At 36.1% G+C, this 18,288-nt stretch overlaps 2 protein-coding genes across 3 annotated transcripts; both read left to right on the top strand.

Annotated features, from left to right (window-relative positions):
• Positions 1-582: 582 nt before the first annotated feature.
• LOC143623674 (aluminum-activated malate transporter 9-like) lies at positions 583-6,248 on the top strand. Its single transcript, XM_077094522.1, has 6 exons — positions 583-1,100; positions 1,205-1,345; positions 2,132-2,401; positions 2,489-2,628; positions 5,631-5,777; positions 5,850-6,248. Exons 1-6 carry the CDS (start codon positions 836-838, stop codon positions 6,246-6,248), a joined length of 1,362 nt encoding a protein of 453 aa, XP_076950637.1. The 5' UTR covers positions 583-835.
• Positions 6,249-8,726: 2,478 nt separating this feature from the next.
• LOC143623687 (calcium-dependent protein kinase 1-like) lies at positions 8,727-15,321 on the top strand. Of its 2 annotated transcripts, XM_077094531.1 has the most exons (8): positions 8,732-9,590; positions 9,775-9,918; positions 10,012-10,164; positions 10,264-10,379; positions 10,480-10,647; positions 10,732-10,859; positions 10,937-11,036; positions 15,014-15,316. In XM_077094531.1, exons 1-8 carry the CDS (start codon positions 8,906-8,908, stop codon positions 15,095-15,097), a joined length of 1,578 nt encoding a protein of 525 aa, XP_076950646.1. In that variant the 5' UTR covers positions 8,732-8,905; the 3' UTR covers positions 15,098-15,316. The 2 variants fall into 2 exon arrangements, with proteins under 2 accessions (XP_076950645.1, XP_076950646.1); XM_077094530.1 differs by having other exon boundaries at positions 8,727-9,590; positions 10,480-10,859; positions 15,014-15,321.
• Positions 15,322-18,288: the final 2,967 nt, after the last annotated feature.

Consider the following 18,288-nt stretch of genomic DNA (forward strand, 5'->3'; position numbering starts at 1 on the left):
GAAGGAATATGCCATCCAACTGTAGTTTACACAAGCAGCCAATGGTGATAAAGAAATGAAGCAAGGAATATTAGCTTAAACTACAAAAGGTGAAAAAGGTGTATGCATTAAAAACAGTCAGAATAATGATGGCAGATGCTAATGAATGGATACCAATTAGTCATTTTTATGAAAATCCTTCCAGTAAAATGAAAAACAAGATAAGATATCAAATCTATGGATGAGGAACAATATGCTTCGATAAATGCGGGTAAAAGCGTTATACAAAATAAGTAACAGTACTACGTTAGAATACATATAAAAGCAACCAAACAAATGTACCCGGTAAAAATCTCAGTATTAAATAGGGGTCCGGAGAGGGTGAGATATAGTGCAACTTCTTTTTTACAGTATAAAAGTATAAACAACTGTATGCATTAAAATAAATATAAAAACAAACAAGCAAATGTACCCAATCTATACGCCATCTAAAAATCTTTAATCTTTATGCGACGTCTCCAAAAAGTCGAAAATGAGCCTTTATTTTCAGGAATCGAAATGTAATATTCTCTCATGCACTGATGAAAAAATTGATCTTTTTTTCATTATTTTTCAGAGATTTGTAGAGCCCCTTATTCAACTTGGACCAAGAAACATAAGTGCATGAGCACATCTGATTTGCAGGAAATGTACTAGTAGAAACTTCGGTAACAAGATTTCTCAAAATAGAACAACTTAATAACATGCGTGCAAAGTTCGATTCTTCATAAGTCAGAAGGGAGCACAAGATACGATTATTTAAACGACTCTTTCCAACCAAAAAACTTATAGAGATCATAACAAGATTTAAAAAATCATGAAAGAGGGTGGTTTTGTGGTAGAAATATTGACTAGTACCAAAGATGAACAACCAAAAACCTCAAACAAAGTCGCAGTTTTTATGCACACAATCTTGGAATTTGCTAAAGAAGACATTGGCCGCGTGACATTCTCCCTAAAAGTTGGTCTAGCTGTTCTCCTTGTGTCTTTACTCATCCTAGTCCAAGCACCTGATCAAGTGTTTGGTACCACCATCATCTGGTCCATCCTCACAGTTGCTATCATGTTTGAATATACCGTTGGTATGCATGTACATATTAACCGGATATATAACAAAATGATTTATGTTAAAAATGAACATATTTATTAACCGGATATATAACATTTTGCTTATGCGTTTTTGAAGGGGCAACGTTTCATAAAGGATTCAACCATGCACTTGGAAGCTTGTTTGCTGGAGTGTTGGCCATTGCTGTTACGGAATTAGCTTTGATGGGTGGTCCGGTTGCTGAACCTTTTATAATAGCCATCAGTATTTTTATGATAGGTAAAGTTATTATAAGCTATATGTGACCATTTTGACCTGCTTATTATGAATGGGCCACGTGGAGTTGTCTTTTATCTCAAGCTAGTCAAATGGGTCGAACTGAAAGTTGCATAGGGCTGTAAAAAAGCCAGACCGGGCTCTTTTCATTTACATGTCGAGCTGACTCATTTATCTTAACAAGCTGAAATGTTAAGTGCAAGCTCGGCTTGTCAGCAGCTCAAGTCAACTTGTTTATTTTTAATTTTACACATATTGATATACACGTACAAAACCAAAAATATTATTTACAGCATACACATAATGCTTAAACTACAAAATGCATAATTTTATATACATTAAAATTTGGACTTTACTTTTAAACAAGTCGAACTAGAATTTTCAATATTAAGAGAACATTCAATGTATTTTTTTTTCTTTTTATTTCATCAAAAAAATGTCACATGACTGTAAGTTACAAACATATATATAAACTTGGGCTTTAATTTAAACAAACGAGCCAACAAGCTATCTAATAAACAAGTCAAGCTTGGCTCGTTTGAAGACCTAACCAAGTTGCATAGAGTTTGCTAAGATTTTGATTATTACCGAATAATATTGTTTTTGTAATCATAACTAATTAATAAACAAATTATGTATTAAAAAGTTATAAAATGAACAAAATAGTGTTACTATGTCAACCCAACCCGACCTGCCCGTATTGACCCAAATAAAAGATAACCCGTTTCAACCCAACCCATCTTGCTTCTATAAATAAACCGCTAACCCAAAATTGTTTTTCATTCGCAGGGACTGTAACATCATTCATGAAGTTATGGCCAACCTTTGTGCCATACGAGTACGGTTTTCGAGTTATACTATTTACATATTGTTTGATCATCGTGTCTGGGTACCGAATGGGAAATCCAATCAGAACATCGATTGAGCGTTTTTACTCCATCGTGATTGGAGCAATTGCAACACTAGCAGTGAATACCTTAATTTTCCCTATATGGGCTGGTGAGCAGCTGCACAAGGAACTTGTCAATAACTTTAACTCAGTGGCAGACTCACTTGAAGGTAGCTATAGCTAACTACCTTTGTGCAATCTAAAATACCTTAATCTTACATCAACTACTAAAAATTCAAAACTTGGGTTGACTTTAGAATGTGTCAAAAAGTACTTGGCTGATGACGGATCAGATCAACCGATGTTCATCAAGACTTTGATGGACGAATTTCCAGACGAACCTGCTTACAAAAAATTCATATCCACATTGAACTCGTCTGCTAAACTCGAGTCCTTGGTAATATGTTTATACATCTATGCATAAATAATTAAGAGTTAAGTTCATTTTTCGTCACCGTGGTTTGGTCATTCTAACCCCTTAAGTCCAAAATGGAAAATGTTGTCATATTCGCCTACTATATTTTTTTTCATGAAATGAAATACCCTTGCTTTTAACAGAAAAATCTGGCAACGTTAATGTCTTGGACTATAATGGTTAAAAATTGAACCACAATGTTCTAAATTGATCCATTATGCAGATTTTTGTCATATATGCCAGCGTGGTTCAAATTTTCAACCGGTGTCTTCCTTGACACTAAAGTACCAAACTATCATAAAAAATCCTACAGACGATAATGGTAAAAACTTAAACCACATTGTGTAACATCCCGAAATTTCCAAAATAATATCAATTATATTACCTAATGATAGAGGGAAAGTTTACTCGGGTTATCAGGAAATAAATAAAAGAATAGGAGTTGGTATGGGTCGGGCTAGTGTCGGGTAATGGATGTGAGTTATGGACTTGGATTAATAGATATGGGTTAAATGAGAATGGGCCTTAGGTCCATGGGATTTCAAGGATATAAATACCCTAACACCCCAAAATATCTTCATTTCTATCATTATCCAAACACACACACACCCACACACACGCCACAACTTCGCCGGCCGAGCCAAGGGAAGAATCGGGCAGGTCCGAGAGAGGGCGATTAGTGTGTTGGCAAGTTAAACGAGATCCAAACAAGCTCAAAAAGGTATGATTCTTGATCTTTGAGGTTTAAAGATCCAAGCTTTCTAGTGTATAAGCGACCAAAAATGGTCGGGAAGCGTAGTGGGTGATATTGAACCATAGCAAGGGTGTTAAAATTGCTCGAAATGCCGATCACAGCGGCTGCCTGGGCAACTTCGCCTTCATCTGGGCAACTTCGCCTTCAAAGTGACGAACTTCGCCTGCAAGCTAAGTTCGCCTGATGAACTTCGCCTGCAAGCTAAGTTCGCCTGATGGCAACTTCGCTGTAAAGTTAAGTTCGCCTAACTGGTAACTTCGCCTGAGGCCAAGTTCGCCTGATGACAACTTCGCCTGAAGCCAAGTTCGCCTGATGGCAACTTCGCTGTAAAGCTAAGTTCGCCTAGCTGGTAACTTCGCCTGAGGCCAAGTTCGCCTGATGACAACTTCGCCTGAAGCCAAGTTCGCCTGATGGCAACTTCGCTGTAAAGCTAAGTTCGCCTAGCTGGTAACTTCGCCTAAAGCTAAGTTCGCCTAAGGTTAACTTCGCCTAAAGTCAAGTTCGATTAGAAAATAAATTAAAAATCTAATGAAAAATGTGTTAAGACAGTTAATGGAAATAAAATTTTTCCAAGCTGACCTGGCAGCTCGACCCCAGCCAGGGGCTCTGCCCCTTGGACCCTGCTAGGGGCTGCCGCCCCTAGACCCCGCTGCCAGGGGCGCTGCCCCCGGACCCCCGTTCGTTGTGGGTCATATAAAGATAGAAATACATTATGAGAAGTGATAGTTAATTGATACGTATACTTGTTATACAGTCAGCCGTGCACAACTGAAGAAAGAGATTACGATTAACGGTGAACGTAACCGTGTTCAGGTGAGTTTCTAGCCCCATTCCTTGCTATGTTTTCGGGGCTGTGTGCATACTCAATGTGATAGTTAATACACTTATCCTAAGAGATAAGTGTATGCCTTATGTGGATAATGTGAAATGTATGAATGATTGCTTGATGGTACGTGAATGATCTTCGGATATTGCACGCACTGTCAGGATATAAATAAAGATATTAATATTGCATGTAATGTAAGGATGATGTATGAACATTATGAATGAAAGCTTGTCGGTATGTGAACGATCTTCGGATATTGCACGTATCATCAAGGGAAGTGATTAGCTCCTTACGTGGATATTAAATAATAACGTATAGATAGTGTTCCTTTTATGGAAAGTATAGTGTTCCTTTTATGGAAAGTATAGTGTTCCTTCTATGGATAGTAAAGTGTTCCTTCTATGGAAAGTATACAGAGTGTTCCTCCTATGGAAATTATATATAGTATGGTAATGGTAATGGTTCTTTTAATAGATATTACGTGACGATCCTCCTATGGATATTTATACGAGGTTAAGATAGTAATATGTGTCTTCGGATACGGGAAGAAATATATGGGAATAAATTGTATGTTGCCTGATTAACTAGAACTCACTCAGCGTAGCTGACTTTTAGTATGCACGCAGGTGAGCTGATTATAGAGTTAGCATGAGGATGACACACGGCATGGATTGAACGGCTGGCATCTGAAGAAAGAAGTAGAGATGTTTTAAATATAAAGTTTTGTGTTATGGTATCAAAGAAAAGATTTAATGTTTTGTAACAAATGATTGATGTTTTATATTCCGCGAAAAGTTTTAATAAACTCTGAATTGAAGGACTGTGTTTATGAGTAAATCCGACGCTAAAGTAGGGCTACCGGGTTCGGGGCCTTACACATTGGCACATATTACAATTTTCATTTTTGACTGAAATGGTTAATAATGGCCAAACCCTTGGTTACAGGGGTGTTTGGGATTCCTTATTTTCATAACTTATAACTTATAAATTTTTTGAAAAGTTAATAAGGGGTATAAGGTGTTTGGCAAACCATAAGGCCTTTTGGATTTTAACTTATGGTGAAGGCAAAATAAATGAGTTTTAAAAAGTTAGGAATCTCTAACTTATTAGCTTAATGGATTTGAATTACCTGTTACACCCTTTAACCCTCAAAACCCATTACACTCCCTTTAAAAAAGAGTGTCTATTTTGGTCATTTTGATTTTCCTCACCACATAAGCTAATCCAAACATTTTTTTGAAAACTTTATTTTAAAAATTCATAAGTTTATAAGTTCTTTTAACAAAAAGTCATTTTTCACTTAAATAAGTAATCCCAAACACACCCTACAATTTCCTTTGTTCATATTTATAATTAAAAAAATAAATCTAATATATAATTAATATTGGTGGTGAAATTCTCAAGGCTCTTTCAGTTAAATGGGAACCACCACATGGCAGGTTCCGGCAAGCGTTCTATCCTTGGAGTGAATACGTTAAAGTTGACACAGTCTTACGATATTGTGCATACAAGGTCATGGGACTTCATGGCGTTCTTCACTCCCAAATTCAGGTTCCTACAAATTTCTACCTTATTATAATCTACATATCACTAAAAAATTATAACTTTTAGTTATTTTCGCAGGCACCGTATAATATAAGGGTCATATTTGAAACAGAGATACTAGAAGCAACAAGCAAGGCTGCAGAGTTAATTAGATGCCTAAGCAAAGATATATGTGACATGAAACAAACACGGAAGTGTTCTTTATTGAAAAGTGCGCATAGTTCAACAGAAAGACTCCAAAGAGCAATAGACGCGCGTTTGTTTAACAAAGATAATAATGTAACAGAGGATGACATGAATTACCAAAGTCAAAGGCAGTCAATGTCACTTGTTACTTTCACATCATTGCTGGTAGAGTTTGTGGCCCGACTTGATCATTTGGTTGAAGCCATTAATGACCTTTCCAAAATGGCCAAGATCATTTGGTTGAAGCCGTTATACCCCATTCTGTTATTCCTTCGTGTTAGTATTAATTAAGATAGAATAACGTGAAAGCTATAAAACAATCATCATCCGAAAATAAACCGAAGGAATAACAGAATGGGGTATAAATGCTGGGATTTTGTCTCACGTTGCTATAATTATAATTGTTTGGTTTGTTCTTAGGATTTAAGTTTATTAAGTCAAATGCATTATTGAAACTTTTGTTTTACATTCTTCAAATATGTATGGTGAATCACGGTCACTCTTTGTATACTACACATAAAAACAAGAAGTAAGATAAAAGATACAAAAAAGAAAAAAATCGTGTTATTGTAACATCAACAAGTTACTAACAACATATATCTTCTATTCATCTCATATCTCTAGCATTTTTTGTGGCTATAAAACTAAGCCAATAAACGAGTACAACAAATGATTTAAACCCTCCTTAATTTGTTACTCTTACATACATGGCCTTGGTATCCATATATGTCGGTGTATGTAAAACCAAACCATTGGTGTTTGAGAAAACATGCAAAACCGAAACCGAACCGAAAGTTTGGTTATTGAGAAAACATACAGCCAATTCATCGGTTTTGGGTTGGAATCTGTTATGACTGTATATCGATTTCATGCACACCCTTAGACTTTATAGGAACAATATAAGTTAGTATAGATGGTGATAGGAATGACACCCTAAATACAAAATGCCTATCGAACGTTTAATTAGCTTAACCCTAATTTACAATATCAAATACACCCCCGTAATTTGAACGAGAGGAACACATGCATTCAAACTAGTGTGAAACTCACTAAACAAAGATAATGATAACCACTTGGTCAAGATGTCAGCATATTGAGAATTTGATGGAACATAAAGAGTGCGAAGTTGGTCCATCGCAATACTTCTTCTAAACAAAATAAAGGCCAATCTTAATATGTTTGCTGAGTTGATGTTGTATCGAACAAGTGGACATGTAGACGACTTTAGTGTTATCACAATAGACAATGAATGCACTAACTAAAGGACAATGAAGCTCAAGAAATAAATTATAAATCCAACATGTTTCTATAACAACATTGGCAATTCCACAATATTCCGCTTCAACACTAGAAATAGAAAGAGATAAAATGGTTTGGCGCTTAGAAGACCAAGATAATAAGTTATATCCAAGAAAAACACTACCCTGGTCCAGATTAAAGAGTATTCGGATAGCCTCCCTATCAATGTCTGAGTAGACTATCAAACGGAAAATGTCTGATACACATAGTAGTAACCTATGATCTAAAGTGTCTATAATAAATAATATGCTTAGAGAGGATTAAAGAGTGGTTCTTGTGGATTGTTCATATATAGACAAATTTATTGAATGTCATATGATATGTTTGGGTGAGAAAGACTTCAATATAACAAGGAGTCCTCAACTAGGGATTGTAAAATCAACTATAGAGTTGGTGTTAACATGGGTAATGGACGTATTACATGTAAACCGAGAGAAACTTGGGAGAATTTTCTGATTTCTAGTTAAAAAAAAACAAATAAAATTACAAGTATTTTGTATTTATATACAAAACAGAACAAAAGATCCAATAAAACTACATATCCAAATGAACAAAACATCCAAATAATAATATTCAATACAAACTTTACAGTATCACAATATTTAACATTATATAACTTTTCAACTTCCAAATTTATACAAGCTGGAAAAATATAAATGGATTGGTTTTGGAGAGATGGCAACCAGTTCGGTTGGACTTGGGATTGGTTGAGAGTGAGTAGGAGATAAGGAGTGGAAATTCTCGGTTAAGCGGTTGATCGTTCAAAGTCGGGATAATAGCAATAATTAAATCGTGAGAAATGGAGTAAATGGGTCCTGGCGAAGTGCAATATTCACGTTTGGAGGGCAAAGATGAACATGATCCTAACCAAGTTGGAATTAGGAAAAAGGAATGTACCGATTACAAGTCGTTTATGCGCCTCATGCAAGTTTGGATGGGAATCAGCGGATCATATTTTCACTGGTTGCGCAATTGAGGCGGTGATTTGGGAAAATATAAGTCGCTGGTGTAAAGTTTCGTCAATTTATGGGTTCACGGTTACAAACTTGCTTGACATTTCCAAAACGATGGACTTGGAGGTGCGAGAGAAGAAGGTGTTTTACTGATTAATTATTATATGTTGGAGAATATGAAAAGTGAGAAATGAGAAATTGTATGGAAAAAAAGGTGAAGATCGAAGAAATAATAGATGATATTAAATCTTTAGGTTCAAAAACAGTTTTGTAATGTTTTAAAGTGGTCGAATTAGTGTAACCTTGTATAGTGTTTCTTTTTTTTGGTGGCCGTCTCCCTCCTGTTTATAGAGGTAGTCTTTGGCGGTTGGCCGGTTTGTATATAAAGTTAATAGTTAAAAAAAAAAAAAACAAGACATGTGTGATATCATTTAATCACTCACCTTTATAACCAGACCCACGATCGTTGACTCGTTCCATAGAGTCAAGTGGCTGGCTGTACACACCCTTTTCATTTACAAATCTACCCCTGTCCCGCTCCAAATATCATTACACGCCTGAGGGCATATTAGTAATCTCACGTTCCCAAAAACTTCAATACACCGTCCACATATCTCTCCACATGCCTTCTTATCACATAAACCCGTTGACCTCGATCTTGACTTTATTCAACCCTCTCACCGGATAATAATAATAATGGGCAACTGTAACGGTGTTCCGACAGCCGCCAACGACGGCGTTACAACAACTTTAAACGAACCGCCGCCACGTCAGCAACAACAAACTCCTCCGGCACCTAAAGGAGGAGGAGGAATTACGATACTGCCGGCATCGGAACCGGCGCCTCCTCGCCGTCCGATGCCGGCTTCTATCGGCCGAGTTCTCGGCCGGCCAATGGAGGACGTTCGCGAGACGTACACGTTCGGCCGGGAACTCGGCCGCGGGCAGTTTGGCGTGACGCATCTCGTCAGGCACAAAACCACCCGTGAGCAGTTCGCGTGTAAGTCAATCGCGATGCGGAAGCTGATTAACAAGGATGACATCGAGGATGTCCGGAGAGAGGTGCAGATTATGCATCACTTAACCGGGCACAGGAATATTGTGGAGCTTAAAGGTGCTTATGAGGATCGGCACTCGGTTTACTTGATTATGGAGTTGTGTGCCGGTGGAGAGCTTTTTGATCGGATCATTGCCAAAGGACATTATTCGGAGCGTGCTGCAGCCGGTTTGTGCAGGCAGATTGTGACTGTTGTGCATAACTGTCATACGATGGGAGTGTTTCATAGAGACTTGAAGCCTGAGAACTTTTTGCTGTTGAATACGGATGAAGACTCTCCTTTGAAGGCTACTGACTTCGGTCTTTCGGTGTTCTTCAAACCAGGTATTCGTTGCGAGTAAATGAATAATGCAATGTTGAATCACAAATTCACAATACTATGCTTAAACTAGGGTTTTAACTTCAGCAGCACTAAATTTAATCGAATTAGACTCTAGAAATACTTTCTGGTTTGTGATCTATTTATATGTATATTGAAGTTTGAACATGCAATTACTTGTGAGTGCAGGTGATGTATTCAGAGACCTTGTTGGAAGTGCATATTATGTGGCTCCTGAAGTATTGCGTAGGCATTACGGTGCTGAAGCAGATATATGGAGCGCGGGTGTCATCCTTTATATTTTACTCAGCGGTGTCCCACCATTTTGGGGAGGTATGTATGTATGCTTAATGATCTTCATAAGTTAATATCACTTTTCATTAAAGGTATTTTAGATTATGATACCTTTTTTTTTTCTTTTTACAGAAACTGAGCAGAGCATTTTTGATTCGGTGTTGCGTGGGAATCTTGATTTTGTATCTGATCCATGGCCAAGCATATCAAGTAGTGCTAAAGATCTTGTCAAAAAGATGCTACAATCTGATCCTAAACAAAGGCTTACTGCAGTTGAAGTCTTAAGTTAGTGTTTAATATTGATAAATGAATTAGATCTAACCCACAAGCTCATTTTTGTAATAAGTATAATACATGGTCATTTTACACTTAACTGTAATGTAGATCATCCATGGATGAGAGAAGACGGTGATGCACCAGATAAGCCCATTGATATTGCTGTTCTTACAAGAATGAAACAGTTCCGTGCAATGAATAAACTTAAAAAAGTGGCTCTCAAGGTAAAACTATTTGAGTATTTTCTTAACAGCTAACTTAAAAGATTACATTAAACAAACGGGCCACCTCATTCTGATTTAGTCTTGTGCTCTGTTGAGTTAGGTAATTGCAGAAAACCTTTCTGAAGAAGAGATTATTGGGTTGAAAGAAATGTTCAAATCCATGGACACTGATAACAGTGGTACCATAACGTTTGAAGAACTGAAAGCGGGTCTTCCTAAACTTGGTACCAAGCTTTCCGAGTCAGAAGTCAGGCAATTGATGGAAGCGGTACTCTCCATTTATTCTTATTTCCACAAATACCCGTCTCACTTACTCATATTATATAACAATGTTATTATTTTGGTTTCTCAGGCGGATGTTGATGGCAATGGAACGATAGATTATCATGAATTCATTTCAGCTACAATGCATTTGAATCGCGTGGAAAGGGAAGACCACTTATATAAAGCCTTTGAATACTTTGACAAGGACAGTAGCGGGTACTCAAAACTATATTCTATGTTAATAAAACCTTATTTCTTGGGATTAAATTGTTAATTATTTTGGTTAAATGCAGATATATAACAGTGGAAGAATTGGAACATGCCTTGAAGAAGTACAATATGGGTGATGAGAAAACAATAAAGGAGATCATTGCAGAAGTTGACACAGATAATGTATGTTCTCTGTTAACCTGGCCGAACACCCTTGAACCTGATACGTTCACGTTTTCTTGTCAAACATGCACAAAACTTGCACAACTTTGTGTGTCTCTTTTCACTAATAAGAATGAACTTGAAAAACAATTACACTAAGAAAGAGATAAACTAAAATATTAAACAAAATATTTATCTAAAACTAACAACGGATAAGAAATCAACACATGTCAATTGTCTCTCAATCTTGCAAACCTTGATTCAGATTCTTGCCCCACATATTCACCACCATTGTCAGACCTTAGAACTTTTACTGGCACACCGATTATGTGTTCGGCTTCTAAGCGAAAGTCTTTGAGTTTGCTTAAAGCTTCGGACTTCTCCTTCATTAAATATACCCAAACAAAACAAGAGAAATCATCTATAAAGGTGATCATGTTTTCCATACCTTCAAGCGCTTTATGTTTAATTGGTCTAAACACGCCTGTGTGTACTAGCTCGAGAGGTGCTTCTGACTTGTATATTGATCAATCAAACGGTCGCTGGCGAGCCTTTCCAAACTGAACCTACACAAACTTCATTACTATGAACTTCAAGTTTGGGCAGCCCGTTCACCAATTGCGTGTTCATCATCTTGTCTAGTTTGTTCTAAGCCACACAACCGAGTCGTAGATGCCATATATTCATGTTGTTAGCTTTTGTTTTGTTTACATATTAGGATTCGGATGACAAGACATAAATTGATTCCTTTCTGCATCCTCGAAGTATCGGTTTAGATGGGGTCTCAAACTTTTCAAAAACCCTAACATCATCCAACCTGAACTTCACATAGTTTCCGGCTGATGTAATCTCGCTCCTGTCTTCTTTATCATGTGACATGTCCTTCCTTTCCCATCCACATTGTTTGGACCTTTCATGATGACTGTGATTTTGAAATTTGTTAAACTGAGGTTTACCTCTGCTTTTCTCCGACATACAAGGCCTTGTGCCCTTGTCTTCTGGTCTGATTGAGGTTTCGGCTAGCTGTTTGGCTGGCGCTTCTTGTACAGCGAGTAGGTTTTCGAACTCCACCAGGGAAGGTTGAGTCGGCCAACCCTGAATTGTTGTCACGAAACTATGGTATTCAGGTTTTACGTCTGTGGATGATCATTCTTTTGACCCGTGGTTCCGCAATTCACGACTGTGGGTCGAGTAACGTATTGAGTAATTCTTAGATCGCATTCAGCTGTCAATAACAATTAACTTTTCAACAATTGCAATTTTGTATTGTTTGTCTTGGAAAACAATTTTGTAAGGATATCCCAAGCCGCCTTGGGTGATTAACTGTTCCAGAATTTCTTCGTCCACGAAAGTCTTCAGCGTGAACATGGCTTTCCAGACCCACAACCTATTAGATAATATCATAGAATATATTATTAGAGTTTTAGTATTATAGTGTCACCATAATTAAGAGATTGTATTTGATTATGTTTCCTTGTATTTATCTCTTGTAACTCTATATATAGTTGATCAATAATACATTACACCTGACGGGGTTTTCATTGTTCTACATGGTATCAGAGCCTTAAGGTTCTGGCTTGTTCCTGTCTCTTCTTCTTGTTCTCGTCCTGCCCCGGGGACGTTTGTACATGCATAAACATTACTTTCTTGCTGCCGTTTTATATTATATTTACGCGCCCGCGGGCCAAAGTAACCAACACCGCTGCAGCCGTTTTTTTTTGTTCAATTACGAGTAGAACCCATCTTTGGTTGGAGTTGCCTGCATGTGGTCCTCCTGTTCGAGTCCCAACACATTCACAAACCCAGTTGTGCAGCTTCTATTAATATCTACTTTTTTCCCTTCTTTTTCTATTCATATTTTTTTTCTTCTTTTTCTGTTTAGAGTATTGTGGTATAAACGATTGAAAATTTTTATTTCTATTTTATTTAGTTTTAGTTTTTTCTTTGAAAAACAAAGGTTTTTTTTATTTTCTTTTTTAGTTTTATTCTTCGGAATGTATAATTTTTTTTCTGCCGTCAAGTCGTTGCTTCGGCCGACTCAATCATAGCTCCTGCCATCGCAGTCGAAGCTCCTGTCATCATGCTTAGCCGCCTGACCACGGTCATGCCACCAGTGATCTTCTTAGATCTTATAACCGATCGAGTTCCTGCTTTACGTGACAGCCGGTCGTATATCTTCACAAGCTTTGCGCTCCAGTCCGAGCGTCCGATTTCCTACCGCTCTGACTGCGGGGGAATATTAGATAATATCATAGAATATATTATTAGAGTTTTAGTATTATAGTGTCACTATAATTAAGAGATTGTATTTGATTATGTTTCCTTGTATTTATCTCTTGTAACTCTATATATAGTTGATCAATAATACATTACACCTTGCGGGGTTTTCATTATTCTACACAACCTCCACTTGTGTATGGCCCCATTTGTATCAATCCTTGGCTGCGTTGTCTCTGCTCCATTAACCACCTCTCACAGATCTGTCCTTGTAGATACGACATCATACAAGTACACCGCACCCCAACACATGAATCATGTCCTTGTAAATTCGATTTTTAAGTTTCTTGACCCCAACACATACAAGTTTCTTAACCTGGCCAAACACCCGTGAACCTGATCACTTGTTCTTCTTGTCGAACAACATACAAGTTTCTTTTTACCTTCAGGTGTGTTTGGGATTTGCTTATTTTAACCTCCTTTTAACTTATTAACTTTTCTAAACAGTTAATAAGTTGAAAAGTCGTGTGGGTAACTGAAAAGAACTTTTTATTTCAACTTTTGAAATAGTCTTAATAAGTTGTTTTTGAGAAGTTAATGGCATGTGACTTTTGGGAACTCTTTTTAACTTATTATTGGTAATTACCCATTAAACCCCTCAAACTCTCAAAAACCATTACACCCGTTATAAATGAATGTCCTTTTTGGTCATTTACATGAATAAGCTAAGCCAAACACTTTTTAAATAAACAACTTATTGACTTATTGGCTTTTCCCATCACATAAGCTCATTCGAACACTTATTTAAAAACTCCTTTTAGAAAAGTCATAAGTTAAATAAGTCCTTTTGGACTTAAATAAGCAATCCCAAACACAACCTAAATCGATAACTATAGAAAAGAAATCAAAACATGATTTTATACTAACTAAAGTTCCACTCGAAGACCCTTAAACTAAGAAAGAGATAAACTAAAATATTAAACTAAATATTTATCTGCAATTAACAATAATCACCTCTTAAGTGATAGGAGATTTATTAGGCCATGTGTTATGGCCCACGCACAAAAGTGAGGCATCTCAGTTTACAATAATCACCTCTTAAGTGATAGGAGATTTATTAGGCCATGTGTTATGGCCCACGCACAAAAGTGAGGCATCTCAGTTTCTCGCCCACTCTTACATTGTGCTTGGTTTGTCTTTGCCCCTTTCTTCGTGGCATGAGGATTCGAATAACCAAATCACATTCACACACCTCACACTATTGTTTGTTTTTTTTTATAATTTTATATTTCTTTATTTGATTTAAACATTATTTTGATCATTCTCAGATAACTTTTGATTGGTAATTAAAAATATATATATATATATATATATATATATATATATATATATGTTGTCTTGTTTTTTTCTTTTTTTCCCCGAACTCCCTGGTTACATTTAATTGAAAAAATGGAGTTGTTTTTTATAAAATATTTCTGGTCTCGTATGCGGATTTCACATGTACTTGGATCTACATTTTGGATGACAAGTCATTGTTAAAAAATATTTTACTGAACTTGTTTGAAAAATTAATTACAAAATGACTCACATTCACTTGACCCACTACTATCTACGTGGTGGTGACGTGGCTGCACCTTTCAGATGACCATAAACAGTCTTATAACCATACCCCAAACCGACAGTCAGTTTGGATCCTTATACACTCTATCCAATTATTGTGGCCTAACTTGGACATTTGTACAATTGAGTGAAATGACATGATTAATATGTTCGTATTGTAGGATGGGAGAATAAACTATGATGAATTTGCAGCCATGATGAGGAAAGGCAACCCGGAGATGGCAACACTAAGACGCCGTAAGTGAAACAGAATTCGTTTTTCTGTTTTTCCGTCCACATAACCCGTGGGTCTGAATGGTTTAATGATTTTTCTAAAATGTTACAAAATATTGTTTCGCGGGTGTGATTCTACTTTTTATTTTTGTCTATTGAGGGTATATTTTTTTCTCTTTCATTTGGGGTACATTTATCTGTTATCCCTGTAGGCTGAAAAAACAGACTGATGTTTGTTATATATGTTTTTTTTTTTTTCCTGAAGAGGGTTTCTTATAGGAATTCTGACCACCCGTATCTGCTTAAATTCAGGGCCTCAACAAGCCAAGCCGAGCCGCTTGTGAGCGACTTGAGCGCTTGTGTTACAACAAACTAAAAGCTCAAATTGAGACAGACTTAAACGAGCCCGGGCATAAAAATAAGCATGTTTAATCAACAAGGCCAAACTTCACTTATCGAACTTGAGTAGGCTCATGAGCTTTAAAGAGTCTAATTTTTATATAATCTGTATTTACCAATTAAAAATATAAAAAGTATATTTGTGTAATAATTTTTGTTATGTATAAAGTTATGCTAAAATTAGCTAAATAAACTAATAAAGTATGTTATATTACATCTAAAAAGTATAATTACAATTTTAGAAAATTATGATAATGTATATCAATAAATTAATCAAGTAATTAGGAAGTAAAAAAGTTCAAACAATTTTGAGCTTTAGAAATAGAGTGAAAACTGAAACGACACGAGCTTGAGCTCAAGCTCTTGTAAGTTTAGCAAGCTAAGCTCAAGTTTAATGAGGTTGGGTTTGGCTAGGCTTGGCAAAATTTGAAGTGAATACTGAATATGATTGTTGGTTATCAATGATATAATGTATTGTTTCTCTCTTTTTTTCACACTTTCATCCCATTTTAATGAAGATATAGTATATACTCTATATTAGAGGTGGGCAAAAAACCGGTCCACAAACTGAAACCTATTTGTAAACCACAACAAAGCGTTCCAAAAGCTGGTTTTGGAGAGACCGGATTGGAACTGAACCGAACCACCGGTTTGTAATTGGTTTGAGAAACTTTTTGTTGATACATGTTAAAATCGAAGAGAACTTGATAAAGACCAGTTACAAACCGACCTGATCCTTTTACCCTTATAACCCAGTTTCAAACTGAAACAAACCGCAGGTTTGTAATTAGATTGAGAATCGCTTCGTTGATTCATGTTAAAATCGAACATAACTGAATAAAAACCAGCTTCAAACCAAACCGATCCTTTTACTCTTATAAACTGGTTTCAAACCAAAAAGCCGGGCAACCGCTGATCTTGACTTTCTTTGACCGAAACCAAACATGGTTTGGACCCAAGAAAACAGATTTCTGCAAGTGAATCTTCTTAAAAGGCCTAATGCTCTATATGAGCCCATCACTTGAAGGCCCATCTTTTGTAGGCCCATGATAGGGACAAGTGTATGTGTATGTCACCAAGTTACCACCATTGGGAATTGTGATCTTGGAAAGAGCATATTTAGAACTGAATATGAATGCTTTGCAGAAGCATGGGAGATGAAACAGATAGCCAAATTTCGAGTCATATGATTGTCTCTTGATCGGAGATCATGCCCACCGACATGTTCCATATTAATCATTCAAAATCCTAGTAACTAGTTGACACATAAACGTCGAGGTTGCTACAAATACAAACACTATGGCCTATGGGTTATGAATGATTGAATTTTATATCAGGTTAGCTGGTAGGTTTGTCCATTATTTTTGGTAAGATATGGTTAGATGTTAGAGAGAAGATACCACTACTTTAGTAAGGGTACATTCAGTAAAAATTTACGTCTAAATTTTCTAAAGTAGTTATATAAATTTGTTTCTTTGTATTACATTATTTAATACACACACAAGTCAAATAAACATAAATCTAAACTGATATAACGATTGCAAACGAAGTTAAATAAAGAGAGTAGCAATTAATGATTACTAATTTAGCTCTGACTTTATATTAGGTGAGCAAATGGTACCGGCCTACCGGTTAACGGTATCTAATCGGGTACCTATGGTGCTAATTCGGTATACACTTTTTAAGTTTTCGGGATTTGTACGGTATCAGTATATTGATTAATTTTCGTCTTCGGTACCGGTACCCATTTTTTACTAGTAAATTGTAAAAAAAAACCCTAACAACTGAAAAGGAGTAAAACAAGTAACTGCTCTTTGGTCTCTTCTGCTTCATTGGAAACCTAGTGATTCTACCATTTTGATTGTTCTAGCAAAAGTGTTATAAATGTACACCCTATATGGTTTGCACGAAGGTTGAGGTTGCTGCCTATAAATACACACACTTTATGATACACACGAAGTTGAATAGCTTATTATGATTTTTTTAACCGTTAATATATTTTCTCATCTATTTTACCTCATTTATCAAGTAAGACTAGAATCCATAACTATTTTAAAATATACACCTTCATCACTAGACCAAGCTAGTTGTTCTTAAAGTTGAATAACTAACGTCAATCATCCATTACGCCTTTAGTAAAATAGGTTCATGTCACTTGAACCCGCAAACCCATTTAATCCATATATATTGTATTTTATTAATTGTGTTCTTTATTTTTATGATCTAAATTCAATTGGTTGGATATTTTATACCAATATTAAGAACTTTAAAAAATTCTGACATAAATTTTTATAATTAAAATGCAACTCTTTTATATATATATTTGTGTTTTATGTTGTGAAATTATAAAATCATTTCAGGAAAATAAAATAAAAAATCGTCATTTCATATGTCGTGTTCGTGTCAACCCATGAATATTTGTGTGGTGTTGAGATTCACATGTTTGACATAATGCTAGGTTTTGAGTTTTTAAAATAGACCGAATTGACACCGGGATAAAAAATATGTGATCAAGTTTATAAATATCCCAGCACCGATAATTAAAGAACACCCATAAAAAGAATTCCTTAGTCTGCTATATATTGTTGTGACAGTGACGGTGACAATTTTGAGGCGTTTGTGCGCATACATGTGGTTGTGATGAAAACCTACATCAGATTATGCACACGAAGAAATGCATAGGGCAAATTAAGACAGTCATGAAAGAGTTATTTTGCAACAAAAAGTTATATACAATCTCTATGTCGATATAATTGATGCATGTTTAAATAAGATATTTCACGAGTCCTCATTCTATGACTTGTTGGTTGTATTCAATATATAT

The sequence above is a fragment of the Bidens hawaiensis genome, unplaced genomic scaffold, assembly GCF_021521415.1.
Source record: "Bidens hawaiensis isolate Kalapana, Puna unplaced genomic scaffold, B.hawaiensis_p1.1 tig00003510_1, whole genome shotgun sequence".
NCBI classification, from domain to species: Eukaryota; Viridiplantae; Streptophyta; class Magnoliopsida; order Asterales; family Asteraceae; genus Bidens; species Bidens hawaiensis.

What these genes read in the sequence shown, in the direction of transcription:
- LOC143623674 (XM_077094522.1), top strand. Translation starts at nt 836, where the DNA reads ATGAAAGAGGGTGGTTTTGTGGTAGAAATATTGACTAGTACCAAAGAT. An exon ending in CATCAGTATTTTTATGATAG is followed by an intron (nt 1,346 to 2,131) that starts GTAAAGTTATTA and finishes TTTCATTCGCAG; the next exon opens with GGACTGTAACATCATTCATG. An exon ending in TTCTTCACTCCCAAATTCAG is followed by an intron (nt 5,778 to 5,849) that starts GTTCCTACAAAT and finishes TTATTTTCGCAG; the next exon opens with GCACCGTATAATATAAGGGT.
- LOC143623687 (XM_077094530.1), top strand. Translation starts at nt 8,906, where the DNA reads ATGGGCAACTGTAACGGTGTTCCGACAGCCGCCAACGACGGCGTTACA. An exon ending in TTAAAAAAGTGGCTCTCAAG is followed by an intron (nt 10,380 to 10,479) that starts GTAAAACTATTT and finishes CTGTTGAGTTAG; the next exon opens with GTAATTGCAGAAAACCTTTC. An exon ending in CAGAAGTTGACACAGATAAT is followed by an intron (nt 11,037 to 15,013) that starts GTATGTTCTCTG and finishes TTCGTATTGTAG; the next exon opens with GATGGGAGAATAAACTATGA.